At 36.9% G+C, this 21944-nt stretch overlaps 1 protein-coding gene across 6 annotated transcripts in view; it reads left to right on the top strand.

The window, feature by feature from the left end:
- Positions 1 to 21944, top strand: part of Akt3 (thymoma viral proto-oncogene 3) — a 241706-nt gene that overhangs the window by 158584 nt on the left and 61178 nt on the right. For all 6 annotated transcript variants that reach the window (XM_006496818.4, XM_030253917.1, XM_030253910.1 and 3 more), the window contains 2 exons: positions 92 to 236; positions 6100 to 6231. In XM_006496818.4, the coding sequence (XP_006496881.1) occupies positions 92 to 236; positions 6100 to 6231 (277 nt within the window). The remainder of the gene's footprint in view (positions 1 to 91; positions 237 to 6099; positions 6232 to 21944) is intronic.

Here is a 21944-nt window from a genome sequence, read left to right as displayed (position 1 = left end):
TAGACATTATTTGCATTCATCCCAAATTTTTTGACAGGTTTAAAGTAACTTGTTGTCTTCTGTTAATGAGAAATTGAACTCATTTTTATAGAGAAGAGTGGACGGAAGCTATCCAAGCCGTAGCCGACCGATTGCAGAGGCAAGAGGAGGAGAGGATGAATTGTAGCCCAACCTCACAGATTGATAATATAGGAGAAGAAGAGATGGATGCGTCTACAACCCATCATAAAAGAAAGGTAGATAATAATGATGACTTGTTCTCCCAAGTAAACTCTTATATGCTGAAAGCCATGTTTGAGAGAGACATCAGCCAACTTTCATATTGTATGTATAACTTTGTGAACCTAAAGTGCCTGTTGCTTACAACAGAGTAATTGACCAGCACTTTGGTCCAGGATGTTTGTGGGACTTAGGAAGGAGTGGTAACTGATGTACTTTATTAAATAACATTTTACCTTGTTGGTAACAGCATTTTGGAAACTTGGAAATCTTTGCAACCCCATAGGAAGAACAACAATATCAACGAACTAGACCCCTCAGAGCTCCCAGGGACTAAACCACCAACCAAACAGTACACATGGAGCGAACCATGGCTCCAGCTGCATATGTAGCAGAGGATGGCCTTATTGGGCATAATGGGAGGAGGAGGCCCTTTTTCCTGTGAAGGCTCCATGACCCAGTATAGGGGAATGCCAAGGCAGGGAGGCAGGAGTGGATGGTTGGGTGGGTGGGGGAGCACCCTCATAGAAACAGGGGGGAGGGAGATGGGGTAGGGGGTTTCTGAAGGGGGAACTGGGAAAGGGGATAACATTTGAAATGTAAATAAAGAAAATATCCAATAAAATAAAAGAAAAAAGCAAGCAAAAAAGAAAAACTTCATCTAAACTACAAAACTTCCTTAAGGGAGACAGTGTAAGAAAATCAGGACCTTGTTACTTGGTTCTCCTTTGTGAAAAATAATTTACGTACATGACTACAAAGATCACTTGGCTGGTGTAATTCAAACTTGTAAATAAAAGGACTTTAAAAAAAAAAAGGAAAAATGGCTCTGTGATTTCTGACCTGTGCTTTCAACCTTAACGAAAGCTACCTAGAAAGTGAGAAGTCTATAAATACCTTTTCTTTTAATTGCTGCTCATGAGCCAATGAAGAAGACAAACATAACCTTTTTCCCCTCAGTGCTCTAGATTAGTATATAATTTTATAGGAATTGTAAATAATATTTTTCATTATTACAAAGTTTTAAAATAATTTTTATGTAATATATGATATTTAAAACTAGTCTAAGGGGTTGCGTATTTGAAAATTCTGACATAATAAGAAAAAATGGCCAGAAGCTGCCCAGTCTGTAACCTGATAATTGGTAGTAAGTCACAACATCATTGACATGTGCGTGTTGAATATATATTTGCTATTTACTTAGTAGTTTATATTCAGGTAGGGGGTAAAAACTTGCTTAAAAAGTATTATCAATTATGTTTTGTGAGTTTTGTTTAATTAGTTAATTTTGCAGTATTGGAATTTTGAATTTAGGAGTATGTTAAATGCTCCTATGCCGCCAAATTCCACCACTTGATGTTAGTGTAGTGGTCAGAATTCCTTTCAAGTTAAATTGCCTGGGTTCAAAACCTTTCTCTTTTTATTAATCATTTTATTCATTTACATTTCATATGATATCCTCCTTTCCAGTTACCCCTTCTCCAACCCCCATCCCATCCACCTTTCCCCCCCTCCCCTTTGCCTCAATGAGGGTGCTCCTCTACTGCTCTAGCATCTCCTATGCTGGGGCATCAAGCCTCCACAGGACCAAGGGCCTCCCCCACATTGATAAGGCCATCCTCTGCTACATATGTATCTGGATTCCTGGCTCCCTCCATGTATACTACTCTGGTTGGTGGTTTAGTCCCTGGAAGCTCTAGGTTGTCCAGTTAATTGATATCGTATATGGGGTTGCAATTCCCTTCAGCTCCTTTCGTCCTTCCCCTATCTCTTCCATTGGGGCCCGGTTGCCTGTGAGTATCTGCATCTGTATTGGTCCAGTGCTGGTAGAACCTCTCAGGGAACAGCCATTCCAGCAAATGCTATCTTGACATCAGCAATAGTGTGGGGGTTTGGTGTCTGCAGACAGGATGAATCCCTAGGTGGGGTGGTCTCTGGATGGCCTTTCCTTCGGTCTCTGTTCCATTCTTTGCCCCTGTCTTTCTTTTAGACAGGAACATTTCTGGGTTAAAATTTTTGAGATGTGTGTTCTTCACATGCTGTCAGTGGTTTTAGTGAAATGATATAGTCACAACTTTGAGAATTAATTCACTATGTGAAGTTTTTTCTTTAATTAAAATATCATTCTGTACTTGATGCTTATGAACACTTTCTGTCTTTTTATTTTTAATTTTCCTGCACTTTATTTTGTATGCAATATATATATATCTCCTTTGAATAGATACATCTTCTCTCTTGTGGTGGTTGATTGGAGTAGCTGAGTCATTATTAATTGCTTTCTCAGTCAGGAAGATGAACATAACCTATCTTTACCCATTTATTCACATGAGAAATTTTCTTTTGCATAGATAATATCTAACTTGAAGATTGAGTGTGATAGTAAATATGAATCAAATTCCCCTTTATCTCATCCTTTAGGTGGAACAACAATATGAACTACCCAGTACCCCCCAGAGCTTGTGTCTCTAGCTGCATATGTAGCAGAAGATGGCCTAGTTGGCCATCAGTGGAAAGAGAGGCCTCTTGGTCTTGCAAAACTTTATATGCCCCAGTACAGGGGAACACCAGGGCCAAGAAGTGGGAGTGGGTGGGTAGGGGAGTGGTGGGGAGGGTATGGGGAACTTTTGGGATAGCATTGGAAATGTAAATGAAGAAAATACCTAATAAAAAAAAAGATAAAAAAATAAATAAATAAAAGGCAAGCTATACCAGCTCTGTTCTGTCTAATTTTCTGGAATTCTAAATATATGCTTAACAGATCAGTAAGATATTGTTAAACCAGGAGTTGAAAATGGTATGTTAGTAACATTGTAACTTAATCTACTACATCTGATGGATGGGAGGATATTAAATATAAGTATAGACATTAATCATCAAAAAGAATGAATAGAGATGCATTTTAGCAATATACAATAGTGAAAATATATAAACCTATTTTTTTGTAAAGACTGATTATAAATGTTAATAACTGAATCATATTTTTCCTTTTTATAATTACTAAGTTGAAAGTAATTCATCATTATCACTAATTGCCATTAGTAAGCATCTATTTTATGCTTTTTTATGGTAGACTTTGAGCAGTACTTTTGCACTTACCATTTAAAAGTCATCTGAGGTATGTCTACTAATGTGCACTTTTATAGTTGAGTGATCTGATAAAGTTAAATATCTTACTCAAATATCCAAGTCTTTTAATTGTACATTATGTATAACTTCACTGTGTACACTATGTAGTATTTCTTTAGTTCATATATCAGTAGAAGGTTAACATTGTAAAATAGTAGTAGAATGTGAAATTCCTGAGTTAATACCTGGGTAGAATTTCTGACTCATCCTTTAGCTTCCTCATTACCAAAATGGGGATAATTACAGTATCTAACTCATAGGGTTGTGAGTCCTAAACTGAGGGGCATATTTTGTATTTATGTATACTAAATATAGAATCAGTTTTGATGGTTATAGTTAGCATCCTGCTTTGTCCCATAAAACTAACTAAGCATCTTTCTACAGGTTGTCTTAGAATTATTTACTAAAACTTGATTTTAAAAATAAAGTTTAGGACCTCACACTTGTTATGTGAATCCTCAACTTAGTCCCCATCAAAATTTTAGATATGTTCGAAGTTGTCTCGAGTATCCTTGAACCCATGCTGTTATCCATATTGGCTTTAACTCAGAAAACTCCTGACTTAGCTTCACAAGTACTTGAGAGTACATGTCTCCATTACAGACTGATCTGATAGAAATATTTTCAATATATTTGTGATTTGAGGTCTTAACCATATATAATTTCCATACGTGTGTGTGTGTGTGTGTGTGTGTGTGTGTGTGTGTGTGTGTGTGTGAATAATTTTAGATGTATGTGGTAATTGAAAATACTTTTAAATTACAGGAGTATATAGAAGGTGTTTATACCAAGGGCTGCTCTATAATGATTCCAGTGATTTAAAGTGGTTCAGTATAAAGTGGTCTTTGTATGTGACAACCACATTTAGAACATTTTGGGTATGTGACATGTCATTTTTAGTGCTTTTAGATAAAAAATAAAGAGGGTACTTATATATACCATGTTGAACAAGAAAATCAATTTATGGCCTAATTATGAGCCTTTTACCTATTTATTGTTATAGAAGTACTAGAAACAATAGCAGCATGCTATTTCTTATGGTTTTGTTGCTAGCTGTACTATTCTGCAGTTCTTACATAGATCTTCAAATACATTATTTTAGGCTGCCCATGTTCTGGCCCTGAAAAATCCAAAGAAAACTTTCTGTTATGTCTCAGGGTTTGGTGTTTTCTTTTGCACTTGGTACCTATCTATGTGGTTCTGCACAGTTTCTCTGTGCATGTGATTTATTTGCCAGGGTCTCAGTACATAGTCTTTCCCTCCCACAAGGTAGCCTTAGCTTCCACACAGAAAGAAAGCTGTCTCTTGAGAGTTCCTAAGAGAGAGAAAACATTAATCCCCAGGCCTAAAGGGTAGTTCTATAGACATTTAATCAAAGACAATTTAAGAATTGTGCATCTGAAAGAAAATGGAAGATTGAGATAAGGTACTAGGAAGAAGAAAGGGAATGGGGAAAATTATGTATTTATAATCTTTCTTTAAAATTTATTAAAAATGCCACCCAGATAGAAATTGAGAGTGGGGGAGGGAGAAAGGGAGAGAAAGGGTAGGTGTGAGACAGACTACTACTTACTGGGAATCAGACAGCCATCTTTGGAGTCTCTTACGTTGGTCCTTAACATCTGAGTTTTTAAAGCTGTTAGTGGAATTAAATGTCTAGTTATCTATTATTTTTCTAAATTACTGTATTTGTAACTCTTCTACATGTGGGCAGCTATATGCCTGAATTTTAGTTGAATTAATAAGTATACATTACTTATATCTTTTTGACATTTACTTTTTCCTTTGAACTACATATGTTAAGATGTTATAATTTGACATTTGGATAAATTATCAAAATTTTTGGCAAGAGGTATTAAAATTTCATGTAGGCATTCATTTATGAAATATTTAAAATTTTGTAAGTAGGTACATGAAGGGCAATTAACTGTAGTTTTACTGCAATATCTTTGTCTGGTTTTAATATCATAGTGTGAATTGAACAGTATTTCTCCCATTTCAGTTTTCAGGAAGAGCTTGTGTAGAATTGGTGCCTTTTTTCTCGAAATGGTATAGGCTTTTCCTTATTGTAAAAATGTAATATAAATTCAGCTCTTACACGGAGCTGTTCAGCTTACTTAATACTTCCTCAGAGAGCTTTTGTAGTTTGAGGGTTGCTCATTTCATCTCAGTGTTCCTCACTACCATAGAGCTGTTTGTTCTCTCATGGTCTCTTTAATGCCTGTAGATTCTGTACTGATGTCACCTTTCTCAGTTCACGTTGATAAGTTTTATCTTTGTGTTTATCTTCCTGACCAGTTTACCTGCATGTTTACAGGTTTTTCTTGTTGTTAGGTTGATTTATTTTTACTCCTTTCTCCTATTTTTTCGAAAACTTTTTTAGTTATATTTAAAACTGTGTTTTTGAATATCACTTTTTCTGAGGTAGCACCACTTAAAGCAAGAAAACCTGAGAACTTGAAAATATTGTAATTTTAAAAAAAATCTCCTGTCACTTTACTAATAGTGTAACTGATGGAGAAATTCTAGGTTCAAAATAAATTCTATAAACTCTGAAAATTACATAAATTATTTTTGGTATCCCAGATTGCTGAAGAGACAGTCAATGGAAGTATGTTTTGGTTTGTTTTGGTTTTTTTCTCATTGGAAATTGGTCTAGAAATTGGTAGGAACAGTATCAAGTGTATGGTGCAAGTTTATACAGCAAGTAATATTCAACTATTTCATCATGGTTTTCTAATTTATATTTTTCAGACGATGAATGATTTTGACTATTTGAAACTACTAGGTAAAGGCACTTTTGGGAAAGTTATTTTGGTTCGAGAGAAGGCAAGTGGAAAATACTATGCTATGAAGATTCTGAAGAAAGAAGTCATTATTGCAAAGGTAACTGATTGTAAAAGCCAGTGAATTAATTTTTCTGTAGTGTGAACCTGCATTCATTCTTATAAGTGGCGGTATAGGTATTCCATGAAATAATCAAGGTATTGATTATAAACTATCAATTTTAAGGTTTTCAGTATAGTGTTATGTAAATTATGGTGAAACTGTTATTCTCTTGTGAAAATATTTTCATTGTAAATTTAGAGGAGTTTTTAAACGATACATTTGTGATCCACATTACTATTTTTTCATAGTGTATATGTGCCATATTTTCATTATCTGTTCATAAGTTGAAGGATATTTAGCTGTTTCCATTTCCAGGCTGTTATGAATAGAACAGAAAATGAACCTGGCTGAAGAATATCTGTGGAATGGGCTGTTGAGTCCTTTGTACACATAATAAGAAATGGTTTATGTGGATCATATGGTAGGTTAGTTAATTTTTAGCTTTCTGAGGACTCTCCCATAATGATTTCCAAAGAGGCTCTGTCCATTTACAATCCCACCAACTATGAGTGTCTCCCCTATGCTCATGTTCCCTCCAGAATTTATCTGTTGGCTTGTTGATCTTTGCCATTTTGATTGGGGTTCCATGAAATCTCAAAACTGTTTAGATTTGTCTTTCCCTAATTGATAGGGACTGACAAAATATCTTAACATTTTGAACCATCTTAGACACTTTTGTCTTATTTTGAGAACACTTTTTTAGAGGTCAGGTCCATTTTTCTTTTGAATGGATCATTTGTTTTTGGATAGATTGATTTTTATTTCTTTATGCATTCTAGTTATTAATCCTCTGTCAGCTGTATAGCTAGCAAAGATTCCAATTTGTGGCCCCCTCTTAACCTGATTGATTGTTTCTTTAGTTATGCAGCAGCTTCTCAATTTAATGAACTCCCACTTATTAATTGATGGCTTTAATTCTTGGATAGAGGGAGTCCTATTCAGGAAGTCCTTTCCTGTACCTGTATCTACATTTACCTTTTTCTTATACCAGTTTCATTGTTTCAGGTTTCACATTTAAGTTTGTGAACCATTTGGAGATAGTTTTTGTACTAATTGCAATCTTCTGCGTGTGGACATCCAGTTTCCCCAGCAATATTTAATGAAGATTTATTATTTCCTAGAGCATGTATTTGTCATCTTTGTCAAAATTAAATGACTGAATTTACACATACTCATCTGTTTGTGTTCTTAATCCTGTTTCAATGATCTATATATTTGTTTTTGTGCCAGAAGCGTATTGCTTTTAAATATTTTATTTCCTTTGAGGCTGCTGTGAGAGTATATCCATGACCTTGTTCTCTGTATACTTGTGGTTGGTGTACAGAAAAGCAATTGATCTGTACAAGTTGATTCTTTATCCTTCATCATTGCTGAACTTGTTTATTATTTCTAGTGGGTTTCTGGTAGAATTTTTGGTATTTCTTATACAGTATTATGCTGTGTGCAAAGAAGAATGTATTAGACATTTTTTTTTAATTTTGGATCTTTAATTTTCTTTTCTTGCCTTACTGCTGCAGCTAATACTTCAAGCATAGTGTTGAGAAAGAGTGGGGCAAGTTCATATCTCAGTGTCATTCCTGCCTGTAGTGGTGTAACCTCAAATTTGTCTCCACTTAGGACATTATTGGCTGTGGGTTTTTTATTTACAGCTCTCTTAGTCGGAGTTACTATTGCTATGATGAAATGCCATGGCCAAATTGCAGATTGGGGGGAAGAACAGAATGGGGAAACATCATAGTCCATCCATGAACAAAATCAGGACAGGAACTCCAGCAAGACTGGAACCTGGAGACAAGGGCTGATGGAGAGGCCATGGAGGATGGCTGCCTTATTGGTTTTTCCACATGGCTGCTCAGCCTGCTTCCTTTTAGACCCCAGCACTATATATAGCGGAAGGGTGGCCTCACCCACAGTGGGCTGGGCCCTCTCACAAAAATCACTAATTAAGAAAATGCTCTACAGGCTTGCCTACTGCCTGATCTTAGGGAAGCATTTTCTCAATCGTCTCTGATGACTAACTTATATCAGATTGACACAAAACTAAGCCAGGACAGTAGCTTTTATTATTATGTTGAAGTACGTTACCTCAGGTCCTAGTTTTTCTAGGACTTTAATTATGGAGTCATGTTGGATTTGATGAGAGGCCTTTTTGCATCTTTTGAGATAATTGTGGATGTGTTTTTGTCCTTAAGTCCATTTATGAGGTTTTTAAATTTCCTTTTTAAAAAAAAAAAAAATTGGTGTTTTTAGACAAGGTTTCTCTTTGTTAGCCTTGGCTGTCCTGGATTTTACTTTGTAGATCTTGAACTCAGAGATCTACCTCACTAGTCGTGTACCTGTGTCTATTGACTACATTTATTGACTTGTGTTACGTGCAACTATCCCTACTTCTCAAAGGCAACGTGCTAATAGTTGATAATCTTCTTGACTTTCAAGTGTGTATTTGGTTTGTAAATAGATTATTGAGCTTTTTAAAAATCTATTCATTAGGGATGTTGGTCTCTAGTGTTTGCGGGGATTTGCTGATATTTTTCTTTGCTTGGTTTTGATACTAGAGTCATATGGTCACATAGAAGAAGCTTGGAGTGTTCCTTCTGTTTCTATGTGTTTTAATAATTTAAGGATTCCTTATATATCTTTGATAGTAGATCTATATAATAGAATTCCTCTATCCGTGAATCCGGGCCTGGGCCTAGACATTTTTAGTTGAAAGCCTTTTTGTTACTATTTTAATCTTCTCATGTGTTGTGGATTTGTTTAGGTTGTTTACTTCTTGCTTTAATTTTGGTGGTTTGGTTGAATCTAGAAAGTCATCCATTTCTTTTAGGTTTTCCAACTTAATGAAATGCTGTTTTTAAAAATATTCCCTTATCTTATTAAATTCCTTGGTAACTCTTTAATGTTTTCATGTTCATTTTTGATTCTATTAATTTGGGTTTCCTTCCTTCCTTCTTTCCTTCCTTCCTTCCTTCCTTCCTTCCTTCCTTCCTTCCTTCCTTCCTTCCTTCCTTTGGTTAGTTGGTCCAGAGGTCTGTCCATTTTTCCTATCTTCTCAAAGAACCGGTTTTTAGATTCATTGATTCTTTGTATTATGTTATTTCTATTTTTAAGTTTCTCCTTTTTTTCTCCCTTATTTCTGATTGTCTACTGCGTTTTGATTTGGTTTGGTTTTGTTTTTCTAAATTACTGAGTTGTATCCTTACGTCATTGTTTTCTGAGCTCTGACTTTTTAATGTTGGCCCTTTTGGGCTATTTCTCTGACAGGGTTGCTTCTAGTGAGTACTAGAGGTATCCTGTTGTATTTTCACTTTCTTTTAGGTCCCGAATAATTTTTTTCTTCCTTGATTTTTCCTTATTGGATCATTTTATCTTTCAGTAATTGGTTGTTTAATCTCTGAGTTTGTGTATAGAGATTTGTTTGGTGTATGTCACACAAGATACATGGAGTTAGTCCAGTTTTTCTGAGTATATAAATACTTGTTTTGTACATCAGTGTGTAGTCTGTCTTAGAGAAGCTTCTGTGTGCTGCTGAGGAGAATTCATATTCTTTAATCTCTTTCTTTATTTCTTCCTTGATCAAAGTATCATTGAGCAGAGTGTTATTCAGCTTTCTCGAGAATGTTGGCTTTCTATATTTATGTTATTGAAGATCAGCCTTAGTCCATGGTGATCTGATAGGATACATGAGACAATTTCAATATTTTTGTATCTCTAGAGGCCTGTTTTGTGACCAATTATATGGTCAGTTTTGGAGAAGGTACTGAGAAGAAGGTATATCCTTTTGCTTTAGGATAAAATGTTCTGTAGATATCTGTTAAATCCATTTCTCTCATAACTTGTGTTAGTTTCAATGTGTCTATGTTTAGTTTTTGTTTCCAGGATCTGTCCAATGATGAGAGTGGAGTGCTCAAGTCTCCCACTATTATTGTGTGAGGTGCAATATGTGCTTTGAGCTTTACTAAAGTTTCTTTAATAACTGTGGCTGCCCTTGCTTTTGGAGCATAGATATTCAGAATTGAGAGTTCATCTTGGGAGATTTTACCTTTGATGAGCATGAAGTGTGCCCCTCCTTGTCTTTTTTGATAACTTTGAGTTGGAAGTCGATTTTATTCGATATTAGAATCGCTACTCCAGCTTTTTTCTTCGGACCATGTGCTTGGAAAATTGTTTTCCAGCCTTTTACTCTGAGGTAGTGTCTGTCTTTGTCCCTGAGGTGGGTTTCCTGTGTACAGCAAAATATTGGGTCCTGTTTGTGTAGCCGGTCTATTAGTCTATGTCTTTTTATTGGGGAATTGAGTCCATTGATATTAAGAGATATTAAGGAAAAGTAATCATTGCTTCCTGTTATTTTTGTTGTTAGAGTTGGGGTTCTGTTCTTGCGGCTGTCTTCTTTTAGGTTTGTTGAAGAATTATTTTCTTGCTTTTTCTAGGGCGTAATTTCTGTCCTTGTGTTGGAATTTTCCCTTTATTGTTCTTTGAAGGGCTAGATTCGTGGAAAGATGTTGTGTGAATTTGGTTTTGTCATGGAATACCTTGGTTTCTCCATCTATGGTAATTGAGAGTTTTGCTGGTATAGTAGCCTGGGCTGGCATTTGTGTTCTCTTAGGGTCTGTATAACATCTGTCCAGGCTCTTCTGGCTTTCATAGTCTCTGGTGAGAAGTCTGGTGTAATTCTAGTAGGTCTGCCTTTATATGTTACTTGACCTTTTCCCCTTACTGCTTTTAATATTCTGTCTTTATTTAGTGCATTTGTTGTTCTGATTATTATGTGTCAGGAGGAATTTCTTTTCTGGTCCAGTCTATTTGGAGTCCTGTAGGCTTCTTGTATGTTCATGGGCATCTCTTTCTTTAGGTTAGGGAAGTTTTCTTCTATAATTTTGTTGAAGATATTTACTGGCCCCTGAAGTTGAAAATCTTCATTCTCATCTACTCCTATTATCTGTAGGTTTGGTCTTCTCATTGTGTCCTGGACTTCCTGGATGTTTTGAGTTAGGATCTTTTTTGGATTTTGCACTTTCTTTCTTTGTTGTGTCCATGCTTTCTATGGAATCTTCTGCATCTGAGATTCTCTCGTCCATTATCCCGAGCTTTTGTCCCCGCTGGCAAGAACACACTCAGGACAACCGGAATCTTCTGTGGCAAAGCTTTATTGCTTACTTCTCAGGAAGACCCCAACCCCAGAAAATGGAGTCGCTTATATAGCCGCCAACGTGACGTTTCAGCACCTGATGTGGCGTGACAGCTCCTGATTCGTTGCTCGCCCATCACCCCATTACTACGCCCTGAGATGGGCAGTGACTAGGAGTGAGTTCACACTCACACCTGCGTACAAGGCTTGTTTACTAGTTAGGCACAGCTGAGGCTAGCGCCATCTTATAATGGTGATTGCTCACGGCTCGCAATTGCTTGCAGCACGGCTCTCCACAGTCTATCTGTTATATTCTGTTGCTGATGCTCGCATCTATGGTTCCTGATTTCTTTCCTAGGATTTCTATCTCCAGAGTTGTCTCCCTTTGGGTTTTCTTTATTGTTTCTACTTCCATATTTAGATCTTGGATAGTTTTGTTCAATTCCATTACCTGTTTGGTTGTGTTTTCCTTTAATTCTTTAAGGGATTTTTGTGTTTCCTCTTTAAGGACTTCTACTTGTTTAGCAGTGTTTTCCTGTAATTCTTTAAAGGCTTCCACCTGTTTCGCAGTGTTCTCCTGTGTTTCTTTAAGTGAGTTATTAAAATAACTCCTAAAGTCTTCTGCCACCATCATGAGATATGATTTTAAATCTGAGTCTTGCTTTTTGGGTGTGTTGGCATATTCAGGACTTGCTGTGGTGGCCGTACTGAGTTCTGATGGTGCCCAGTGGTCTTGGTTTCTGTTAGTAATATTCTCACGCTTGCCTTTCACTGTCTGGTAATCTCTGGTGTTAGATGATCGAGCTGTCTCTGGCTGGAGCTTGTTCCTCCTGTGATTCTGTGTATCAGCACTACTGGGAGTCCGACTCTCACCTGGGTCCCAGTGGTCAGAGCACTCTCTGCAGGAAAGCTCTCCTCTTGCAGGGAAGGTAACCAGAAGTCTGGAGCTCAGATCCACTTTTTGAGTACTGGGCTCAAAGCCCTCCCTGTAGGCCGACTCTCCTTTGTCAAGGAAGGTGCCCTGGGGTCTGGGTCTCAGCTCTGCCTCCTGGCTGAGGATGAAGGTCAGAAGGGATCCTGTCCAAGAAGCTCTGTTGCTTCTGCCACCTACGTGCTCTCAAGGGATCCAAAGGTCCTGGGTATGCTAGGGGCCCTGAGGTGTGGAGAGTCCTCTGGGGACCTTGGACCCTCCGCTGGGTTTGCTCTGAAGATGGCTTGGGGCTGGCCCTGACTGGAATGAATCCTAGCCTCTGCTCAGGCAGGGTTCCTTTGTCCATGTTCCTACTGGCACAAGACCCTCCGGGATTCTTTGGAACTATGATCCGGAGGCCCTGGGTGTGTTAGAGGTCCTGTGGTGTGGAGAGTCCTTTGTGGACCTTGGGAGCCTCCACCAGGTTCGGGCCTCCTTTGAGTTTTCTAGTTGGTTTACTAGGCTTTTCTAGCCCATCTTTATTACAGCATAAGTCCTCTTCAATGTTTCTGTAGTTTTATTAAATTTCCTTTAAAAAGTCTGGATTGTTTTTGTGTTTTCTACCAGCCTTCTATTTGTGTTTTCCTGGGCATCACTCATGTATTCTTTAAGTTCTTTCTCTTTAAATTCATTGAGCTACTTCTTTGTATCTTCTGTAAGTTCCTTAAATATTTAAATAAGTGTATGACTGTTCTTTTAAGTTCTGTGTCCTCCAGGTAAGCCTCATTGAGACATACATAACCTTTTTATTTAAAAAAAAAAACAAAAAACAACAAAAAAAAAAACCTCCTAAAGTAGGTTTAAAAAATCTTGAGAGGAGGAATTAAGAATTAATAAAAAAAAGAGAAAGGGAAGAAATATTACAAATTGGATTGGAATCTAGTTCCTTACCCAAACTTTCAGGAGGGTGAGGTTAGGGCCATGGTTTAAGAGCTGTAAAAGTATAATACGCCTACATCAGAAGCAAGCAGGCAAGTGGGACTAGGTTGCTAATACATGGCATGTGGAGATGATAATCTTTGGAAGTTACTGTGCTTTATTTAAAACTGTGTGAGTTCTGCCCTCCTGCTCTTCCGTCCATACTTACTTCATCTCCTTCAGTCTCATTTGCTGCCGTGCTGGGAAAGAGGAAGTAAATGCTTTCAGACACTGTATATCTTTTTTTTGGGGGTGGGGGGGAGTTCAAGACAGGGCTTCTCTGTGTAGCCTAGACACTGTATATCTTAATGCCGGCTAGATGTGATAGAATTAATCACCAGACCTATTGTCAATATGCAGAAAACCATGAATAGAACAAGGAGCTATTTGATGATAGAAGGCAGTCTTGTGAAATAGAAATGACAATTATTATTGGAGCTAGATATGAATTATTAATACTCTTTCATCTGTGCTTGAGAAATTATATTCTGTGAACTTCAATTTACTAAGATAATTCATAATCCTAAACCCAAGTGTCACCTTTGGGTCTTTGTTAATAGTGTAAACATGTTTTCCTGTTTTGTTTTTACTTAATGTGCTATTTTTGTTTTTCTATTTCTCAGTAGAAACAGAACTGTCATAAAACAGTGAGCAAATTAAGGCAGAAGGTTAGGTCATATATCTTGGAGGGTGAGTGATAAGATTAGAGAGAATGATTGCCCTCCCCCCACCCCCGCCCGACTTCAGGAAATAGTCTACCTCTGAAGCTTCTTTGAACGGAATTTGACTTAAAGAGTCCTTAGTTAGTATTTCAGGGTGGCTGAATATATGGAAGTCTATATTTCAAAGGCAATTTTATCAGAACGTTATTCTTCAGAATCTTAGGATTTCTAAAATTCTCCATTTGTAATCATCATTAGCAAATAATTTTTAAATAAGCATTTCATTGTTTTAGCCATAAAATTTTCTCACTGTTATTTTTAATTTCTTGTTTTGACATGCTATTTTTAACTGTAATTAAAAATTATTGGCATCTGTGTTTATTTCTTAGCTTATATGTACCATATCTTCATAGAAAAACTAATTAGTATGTGAAGTACAATACCATTAAATTTGCATTAATGGAAAATTTTCTGACCTTAAATATAAATTATGATAGAAAATACATTTTAATGTATTAAAGATTGATCTAGCTTATTACCTCTTATTTATATGATCATAACAAATAATTTTCTTACCTCTTATCTCTATATTTCTTTGCTTGGCTCTGTACATGTTAAATTGATTGAAGAATTTAAAGGAGGGAAAGTCACAAAATTTCATAAAATTTACAAATTTATGTAATACTATGTGGAATATTACGTGAAATATTATGTGGAATGTGGCTATAGTACCAAAACAGAATGAAATATTACCCATTTTCCTAAAGTACCAGATTATAATTTTCCAATGTTAAATTGGTTTGCTGTTTGCTACTGTTTTAATATTTTTCTAGTTACAGACTCAGATTACTTACCCACAGCAGGTGTTTGCCCTTCAGGAAATATCTTTCTTGCTGCATATAAAGACATATTTCTTTTGATTTACCTTTTTAATTAAGGCATGTAATTTTTAGAATATTTCAGTTCCTTTTAAACCTAAAAATATCTCAAATCACCCCATTGGTCAATGGCATCTTGACTTTATCTTGGGTCCTTTGATGGTCCTCTAAGGTTTCTTTGTGTTTTACTGTACATACCAGGGGAGTACTAGTAAACTGGACAGGTCAGGTTCCATCATGTGAACCACCATTCCCTGCCAAACTTACATTTTTCAGTAGCATTGATTTTTTTTTTTCCTTTTCTGTCTCATTTATAATAGCATATAACCCCAAATTGGTTAGTTATTTATCTTCTTCACTAGCCTGTGAAATCTGTGAACAAAGAAATCTTTTTGTAATAAAGCAGCCTTATACCTGTAATATCATTAGCTTTTTTTCTTTTAAAAATTATTTATTTATGTTCCAGCCATTGCACTCTCCTCCCAGACCTCCCACCCCCATCCCACAATCCTCATCCCACTCCTCTGCCCCCTTGCCTCTGAGAGGGTGTTCCCATCACCAGAGTTCCCCCTTCCCTGGGGCCTCAAGTCTCTTAAGGATTATGCTCATCTTGTCCTACTGAGGCTAGACCAGGCAGTTCTCTGCTATATATGTGCCAGGGAGCCTCAAACCAGCCCATGTGAGCTCCTGGGTATTCTCTAGGGCTCAGTCTCTGGGAGCTCCCTGTGGTCCAGGTTAATTGAGACTGCTGGTCTTCCCAAGGGGTCGCCCTCCCCTTCAGCTTCTTCAATCCTTTCCCTAATTAAGCCATAGGTGTCCCCGACTTCAGTTCAGTGGTTGAGTGTAGATATCTGCTTTTGTCTCAGTCAGCGGCTGGCTGAGCCTCTCAGAGGACAGTCATGCTAGGCTCCTGTCTTCATTCTATTCTCCATTTTTGTTCCTGTAGTTCTTTTAGACAGGAACAGTTCTAGGTCAGAAATTTTGACCATGGGTTGGTAACCCTGTCTTTCCTCAGGAGGCCCTGTCTATCCTAGGTATTTTGTACTTTTTGGCTAATATCCATTTATCAGTGAGTACATACCATGCATGTCCTTTTTGGTCTGGGTTACCTCGTTCAGGATGATATTTTGTAGGTCCATCCATTTGCCTGCAAAAATCATGGTGTCTTTTTTTTTTTTTTTTTAAATAGCTGAATAGTATTCCATTGTGTAAATGAACTACATTTTCTGTATCCATTGAGGTTGAGGGACATCTGGGTTGTTTCCAGTTTCTGACTATTACAGATACAGCTGTAATGAGCATAGTGGAGCACTTGTCCTTGTGTTATGGTGGTATACTCTTTTTTGGGTATATGCCCAAGAGTGGTATAGTTCGACCTTCAGGTAGAACTATGTCTAGCTTTCTGAGGAACCATCAGATTGATTTCCAGAGTGGTTTTCACCAGTTTGCAATCTCACCCAAAATGGAGGAGTGTTACTCTTTCTCCACATTCTTGCCAGCATGTGTTGTTATCTGAGGGTCATTTTGATTTGCATTTCCCTGATGACTAAGGACTAAAGTGTTTCTTGGCCATTCGAGATTCTTCTGTTGTAAATTCTTTGTTTAGCTCTATACCCCATTTTTAATTGTTTTTTTTAATTTGGAGGTTAACTTCTTGAATTCTTTAATATCTTTAATGTTAGCCCTCTGTTGGATATAGGGTTAGTGAATGATTTTCCCAATCTGTAGGTTGCCAGTTTGTTCTATTGGTGGTGTCTTTTGCCTTACGTAAGTTTTTTTAGTTTCCATGAGGTCCCATTTATCAGTTGTTGATAGTAAGATCCTGAGCCATTGGTATTCTGCATAGGAAACTTCGTTCTGTGCCAAAGAGTCCCAGGCTCTTTTCCACTTTCTCTTCTGTTAGTTTCAGTGTATCTGGCTTTATGTTGAGGTCCTTGATCCACTTATACTTTGTGGAAGGCCATAAATATGGATCTATTTTCATTCTTCTATATAAAGACAGCCACTTAGACCAGCACCATTTATTGAAGATGCTTTCTTTTTTCCACTGTATGTTTTTGGCTTCTTTGTCAAAGATCAAGTATCCGTAGGTGTGTGGGTTTATTTCTGAATCTTCGATTCTATTCCATTGGTTGACCTGTCTTTCTCTGTACCAATACCATGCAGTCTTTATCACTGTTGCTCTGTAGAACAGCTTTACATCAGGGACGGAGATTCCCCCCAGCATATCTTTTATTGTTGAGAATTGTTTCACGATCCTGTATTTTTTTGTTTTCCCATATGAAGTTGAAAATTGCTCTTTCCATGTCTGTGAAGAATTGTGTTGGAATTTTGATGGGTATTATATTGAATCTGTGGATTGCTTTTTGGTAAGATGGCCATTTTTACTATGTTAGTCATACCAATCCATGATCATGGGAGAACTTTCCATCTACTGAGGTCTTTTTAATTTCTTTCTTCAGGAATTTGAAGTTCTTGTCATACAGATCTTTCACTTGTTTGGTAAGATATTTTATACTGTTTGTGACTATTGTTGAAGGGTGTTGTTTCTCTAATTTATTTCTCAGCCTGTTTATTATTTGTATAAAGGAAGGCTACTGATTTGTTTGAGTTAAATTTATATCCTGCCACTTTGTCAGCTGTAGCAGTTCTCTGGTGGAATTTTGTGGGGTTGCTTATGTATACTATCATACCATTCAAATAGTGACGTTTTGACTTCTTCCTTTCCAATTTGTATCTGTTTGATCTCCTTTTGTGTTTTAATTGCTCTAGCAGAACTTCAAGTACTGCATTGAATAGATGGTTTGAGAGTGGGCAACTTTGTCTTGTACCCAATTTTAGTGTGATTTCTTCTAGTTTGTCTCCCTTTAATTTGATGTGGGCTGTTGGTTTGCTATATAATACTTTTATTATGTTTAGTTATGTGTATGTGCCATGAATTCCTGATCTCTCCAAGACTTTTAACATGAAGGGGTGTAATGTTTTGTCAATGACTTTTTTTTCAGCATCTAATGAGATGATCATGTGATTTTTTTTCTTGGAGTTTGTTTATATAGTTGATTATGTTAATGAATTTTCATATATTGTATCAATCTTGTATCCCTGGGATGAAGCCTACTTGGCTGTGGTGAATGATAGTTTGATGTGTTCTTGGACTCAGTTTGCAAGAATTTTATTGAGTATTTTTGCATCAATATTCATAAGTGAAATTGACCTGAAGGTCTCTTTCTCTTTCGGCGTATTTGCATGGTTTATGTATCAGAATAACTGATAACTGTGGCTTCATAGAATGAATTAGGTAATGTTTGTTCTGTTTCTATTTCATAGAGTAGTTTGAGGAGTATTGGTATTAGCTCTTCTTTGAAGGTCTGCTAGAATTCTGCACTAAAACCATCTGGCTCCTGAGCTTTTTTTTTTTTTTTGGTTGGGAGGTTTTTTTTAATGCCTATTTCCTTAGGGGTTATTAGACTGTTTAGATAGTTTACCTGATCTTGAGATTCATCCATTTCATCTAGATTTTCCAGTTGTGTTGAGCTTAGGCTTTTGTAGTAGGTTTTGATGATTTGTTGAATTTCCTTAGTTTCTGTTGTTATATCTCCCTTTTCATTTCTGTTGTTATTAATTTGCATAATCTCTCTGTTCCTTGTTGTTAGATTGGCTAAGGGTTTATCTATCTTGTTTATTTTCTCAAAGAATTGGGTCTTGGTTTTGTTGATTCTTTGGATCATTCTCTTTGTTTAAAACTGGATGTTTTCCACCCTGAGTTTGACTATTTTTTTTCCATCTATTCCTTTTGGGTGTGTTTGTTTCTTTCTGTTATACAGCTTTTGTGGGTGCTGCTAAGTTGCCTGTGTGGAATCTCTCCAATATCTTTATGCAAGTACTCAGTGCTGTGAATTTTCCTCAACTTTCATTGTGTCCCGTAAGTTTGGGTATGTTGAATCTTCATTTTTATTGAATTCTAAAAAGTCTTTGATTTCTTTCTTTATTTCTTCCTTAAGTTATTGTTGAGCAGATTTTTATTTCAGTTTGCATAACTATGCGGGCTTTCTGTTGTTTCTGTTGTTGAAGTCTAGCATTAGTCTGTGGCGATCTGATAGAATGAATGGGATTATTTCAATCTTCTTGTATCTGTTGAGTCTTGTTTTGTGTACAATTTTATGCTAAAATTTGGAGAAAGTTCCATGAGGTGCTGAGAAGAATGCATATTCTCTTGTTTTGGGGTGAAGTGTTCTGTAGATATTTGTTAAATCCATTTGGTTCCATGCCTTTGTTTAATTTTTGTTTCAAGGACCTGTCCATTGGTGAGAGTGGTATGTTGAAGTCTCCCACAATTAATGTGTGAGTTTCAATATGTGTTTTAAGATTTAGTAGAGTTTCTTTTACAAATATGGGTTCCCTTGCATGTTCAGAATTGAGACTTCCTCTTGGTGGATTTTTTTCCTTTGATGAATATGAAATGTCCTTCCCCATCTGTTTTGATTCTTTTTGGGTAAAGGTCTATTTTATTGTATATTAGAATGGCAACTGCTGCTTGTTTCTTGGGACCATTTGTTTGAAAAACTTTTTTCCAGCCGTTTACAATGAGGTAGTGTCTGTCTTTGCCACTGAAGTATGTTTCTTGCTATGCAGCAAGATGCTGGATCTAGTTTACATATCCTGTCTGTTAGCCTGTGTCTTTTTATTGGGGAGTTTTTAGTCCATTAATGTTGAGAAATATTAAAGACAGATGATTGTTCATTCCTGTTATTGTTATTTTTGTTACTGAAGATGGTAGTGTGTGTGTGTTCGCGCGCACGTGTGTGTGCCTGCATTTCTCTTCTTATGGGTTTACTTTAGGATGTTTAATTTCTTGGTTGCTGTCGCCCTCCTTGTGTTGGAGTTTTCTTTCCAGTATCTTCTGTAGGGCTGAATTACTAGAGAGATACTGTTTAAATTTAGGTTTTTTTTCATGGAATATCTTGGTTTCTCATTCAATGGTGAATGAGAGTTTTGCTGAGTATAGTAGCCTGGGCTGCCATTTGTGCTCTCTTTGGTCTGAATGACTTCTGTCCAGGGTCTTCTGGCTTTTAGAGTCTCCGTGGAAAAGCCTGGTATAATTCTGATATATCTGCCTACATATCTTACTTGGCCTTTTTCCCTTCCAGCTTTTAATATTCTTTCTTTGCTCTGTGCATTTAATGTTTTGATTATTATGTGACAGTAGATTTTCTTTTCTGTCCAATTTATTTGCTGTTTCGGCTTCTTGAATATTTATGGCCATCTCTTTATTTAGGTTAGGGAACTTCTATGATTTTGTTGAAGATGCTTTCTGGCCATTTGAGCTGGGACTCTTGCCCCTCTTCTATTCCTATTATTCTTAGATTTGATCTTCTCACTGTTTCTTGAATTTCCTGGTATTTGACGTTAGGAGCTTTTTACACTTTTGTTGGTAATGCTTGCATCTGTATCTCCTGATCTTTTTCCTAGGTTTTCCATCTCTAGAGTTGCCTCTATCTGTGTTTTCTTTATTGTTTATACTTTCGGTTTTAAGTCTCAGGCCTTTTTGTTCAGTTCCTTCACCTGCTTTTTTGTATTTTTAATTTGTTTAAAAGATTTATTTGTTTCCTTTTTCAGGGCTTCTAATTGCCCGTGTTTTCCTGTATTTCTTTAACGGAGTTACTTATATTAAGGGCCTCTTTTATCTTCATGAGATGGGATTTTAGTTTAGAATCTTGTTTTTCAGATGTGTTAGGGTATCCAGGACATGCTCTGATAGGAGAACTGGGTTCTGATGATGGCAAATTGCATTTGGATCTGTTACTTATTTTCTTGAGCTTGCATATGGTTCTCTCTGGTGTTGACTGGCCTGGGTGCCTCTGACTGGAACTGGCCTCTGGAGGCAGGTAGAGCTCTGTGACCTGGGTTAGAGCCAGTCTTCTGGAAGGCAGTCAGTGCTGTCTCTGGTTAGGAGGGGCCTCCTGTATCTCTGGTTAGAGCAGAACTCCTGTGTTCCTAGTCAGGGCAAACCTCCTGGGAGACAAGGAGGCTCAGGGCTTCAGGGGCAGGATCTAACCCATTTGTAGATGGAGGTACAAACTGGAAGGACTATGACCCTGGTTAAGGCAGACCTTCTGTGTCTCTGGTTACTGCAGACCTCCTGTGTCTCTGATTACTGCAGACCTCCTGGGAGTCAGAAACATTGTAGGGTGTGGGAGGGTATCATGCTCCTGATCTGGTCTGGGTGGGGAAAGACCAGAAAGAAGGTGGAGCTTATCAGGGCAGACAGGTCCTTTGTCAGCTGGGCTCTGTGGATGTCCCAGCTGGCTTGGGCAGGAGGGACTTTCACCTGTGTTGCTGGTTTCTATGGACCTCCTGAGAGGCAGACAGGCTGTAGGGTATGGGAGTGTATCAAGCCACTGATCTGGCTCGGGTTGGGAAACTGCCATGGACATTTTTTAAGTGCACTGTGTGGAATTTTTAAATGAATTGGTTTAGTTCTATGTTATCACTTGCTTAATTATGTATTTCATGTAATTCATATTTTATATGATGCTTATTATCGAATACCTATATGGCTTTGTCCATTAATACTGATCACTGTTTGACTGATTAGAATGAAAGTTCCATGAGAACAGAGAAATTCTCTATTTCTTTATCCAAGGCCCTGTCTCCAGTGTGTAAATTAGACCTAGATAATTCTGCATAGTTGTTGCAGTAATGGTTGAAAGAATGAGCTTTTGACTTTATGACATCCAGTTCAAACATTAAGTACTTGTTGTATGGTAACCGTTATGCTATGTACTAATGGGTATAAAATCTATAAGTTTTTGTGTTATTTCTGCTTTTATTTACTAAAGTGTTAATTATGATTGACTGAGACATAACAGTGTACTGTAGCAATGACTTTAAAATTGTTTGAACAGTAAAACTTGGCTTCTATAAAATAAGACTGAAATGATTTGCTTATCCTTAGCTTAATTTGCATTAAATGCTACATTGTTAATTCACTTTTCTTTTTGTTCATAATCAGTTGGTAGCCGCTTGCCAAAATGGCCTTAGAATATTAGCTTCTTTGATAAATCTGTTTCTCATTTTTCTTCTAGGTATAAACTAAAGTCAAATATTTTTGTAAGATAATAAATACAATTCAAAGCACTGATGTTATATTCTCC

The sequence above is a fragment of the Mus musculus genome, chromosome 1, assembly GCF_000001635.26.
Source record: "Mus musculus strain C57BL/6J chromosome 1, GRCm38.p6 C57BL/6J".
Taxonomy (NCBI): domain Eukaryota; kingdom Metazoa; phylum Chordata; class Mammalia; order Rodentia; family Muridae; genus Mus; species Mus musculus.
This window is presented reverse-complemented; position numbering and strand designations above follow the sequence as displayed.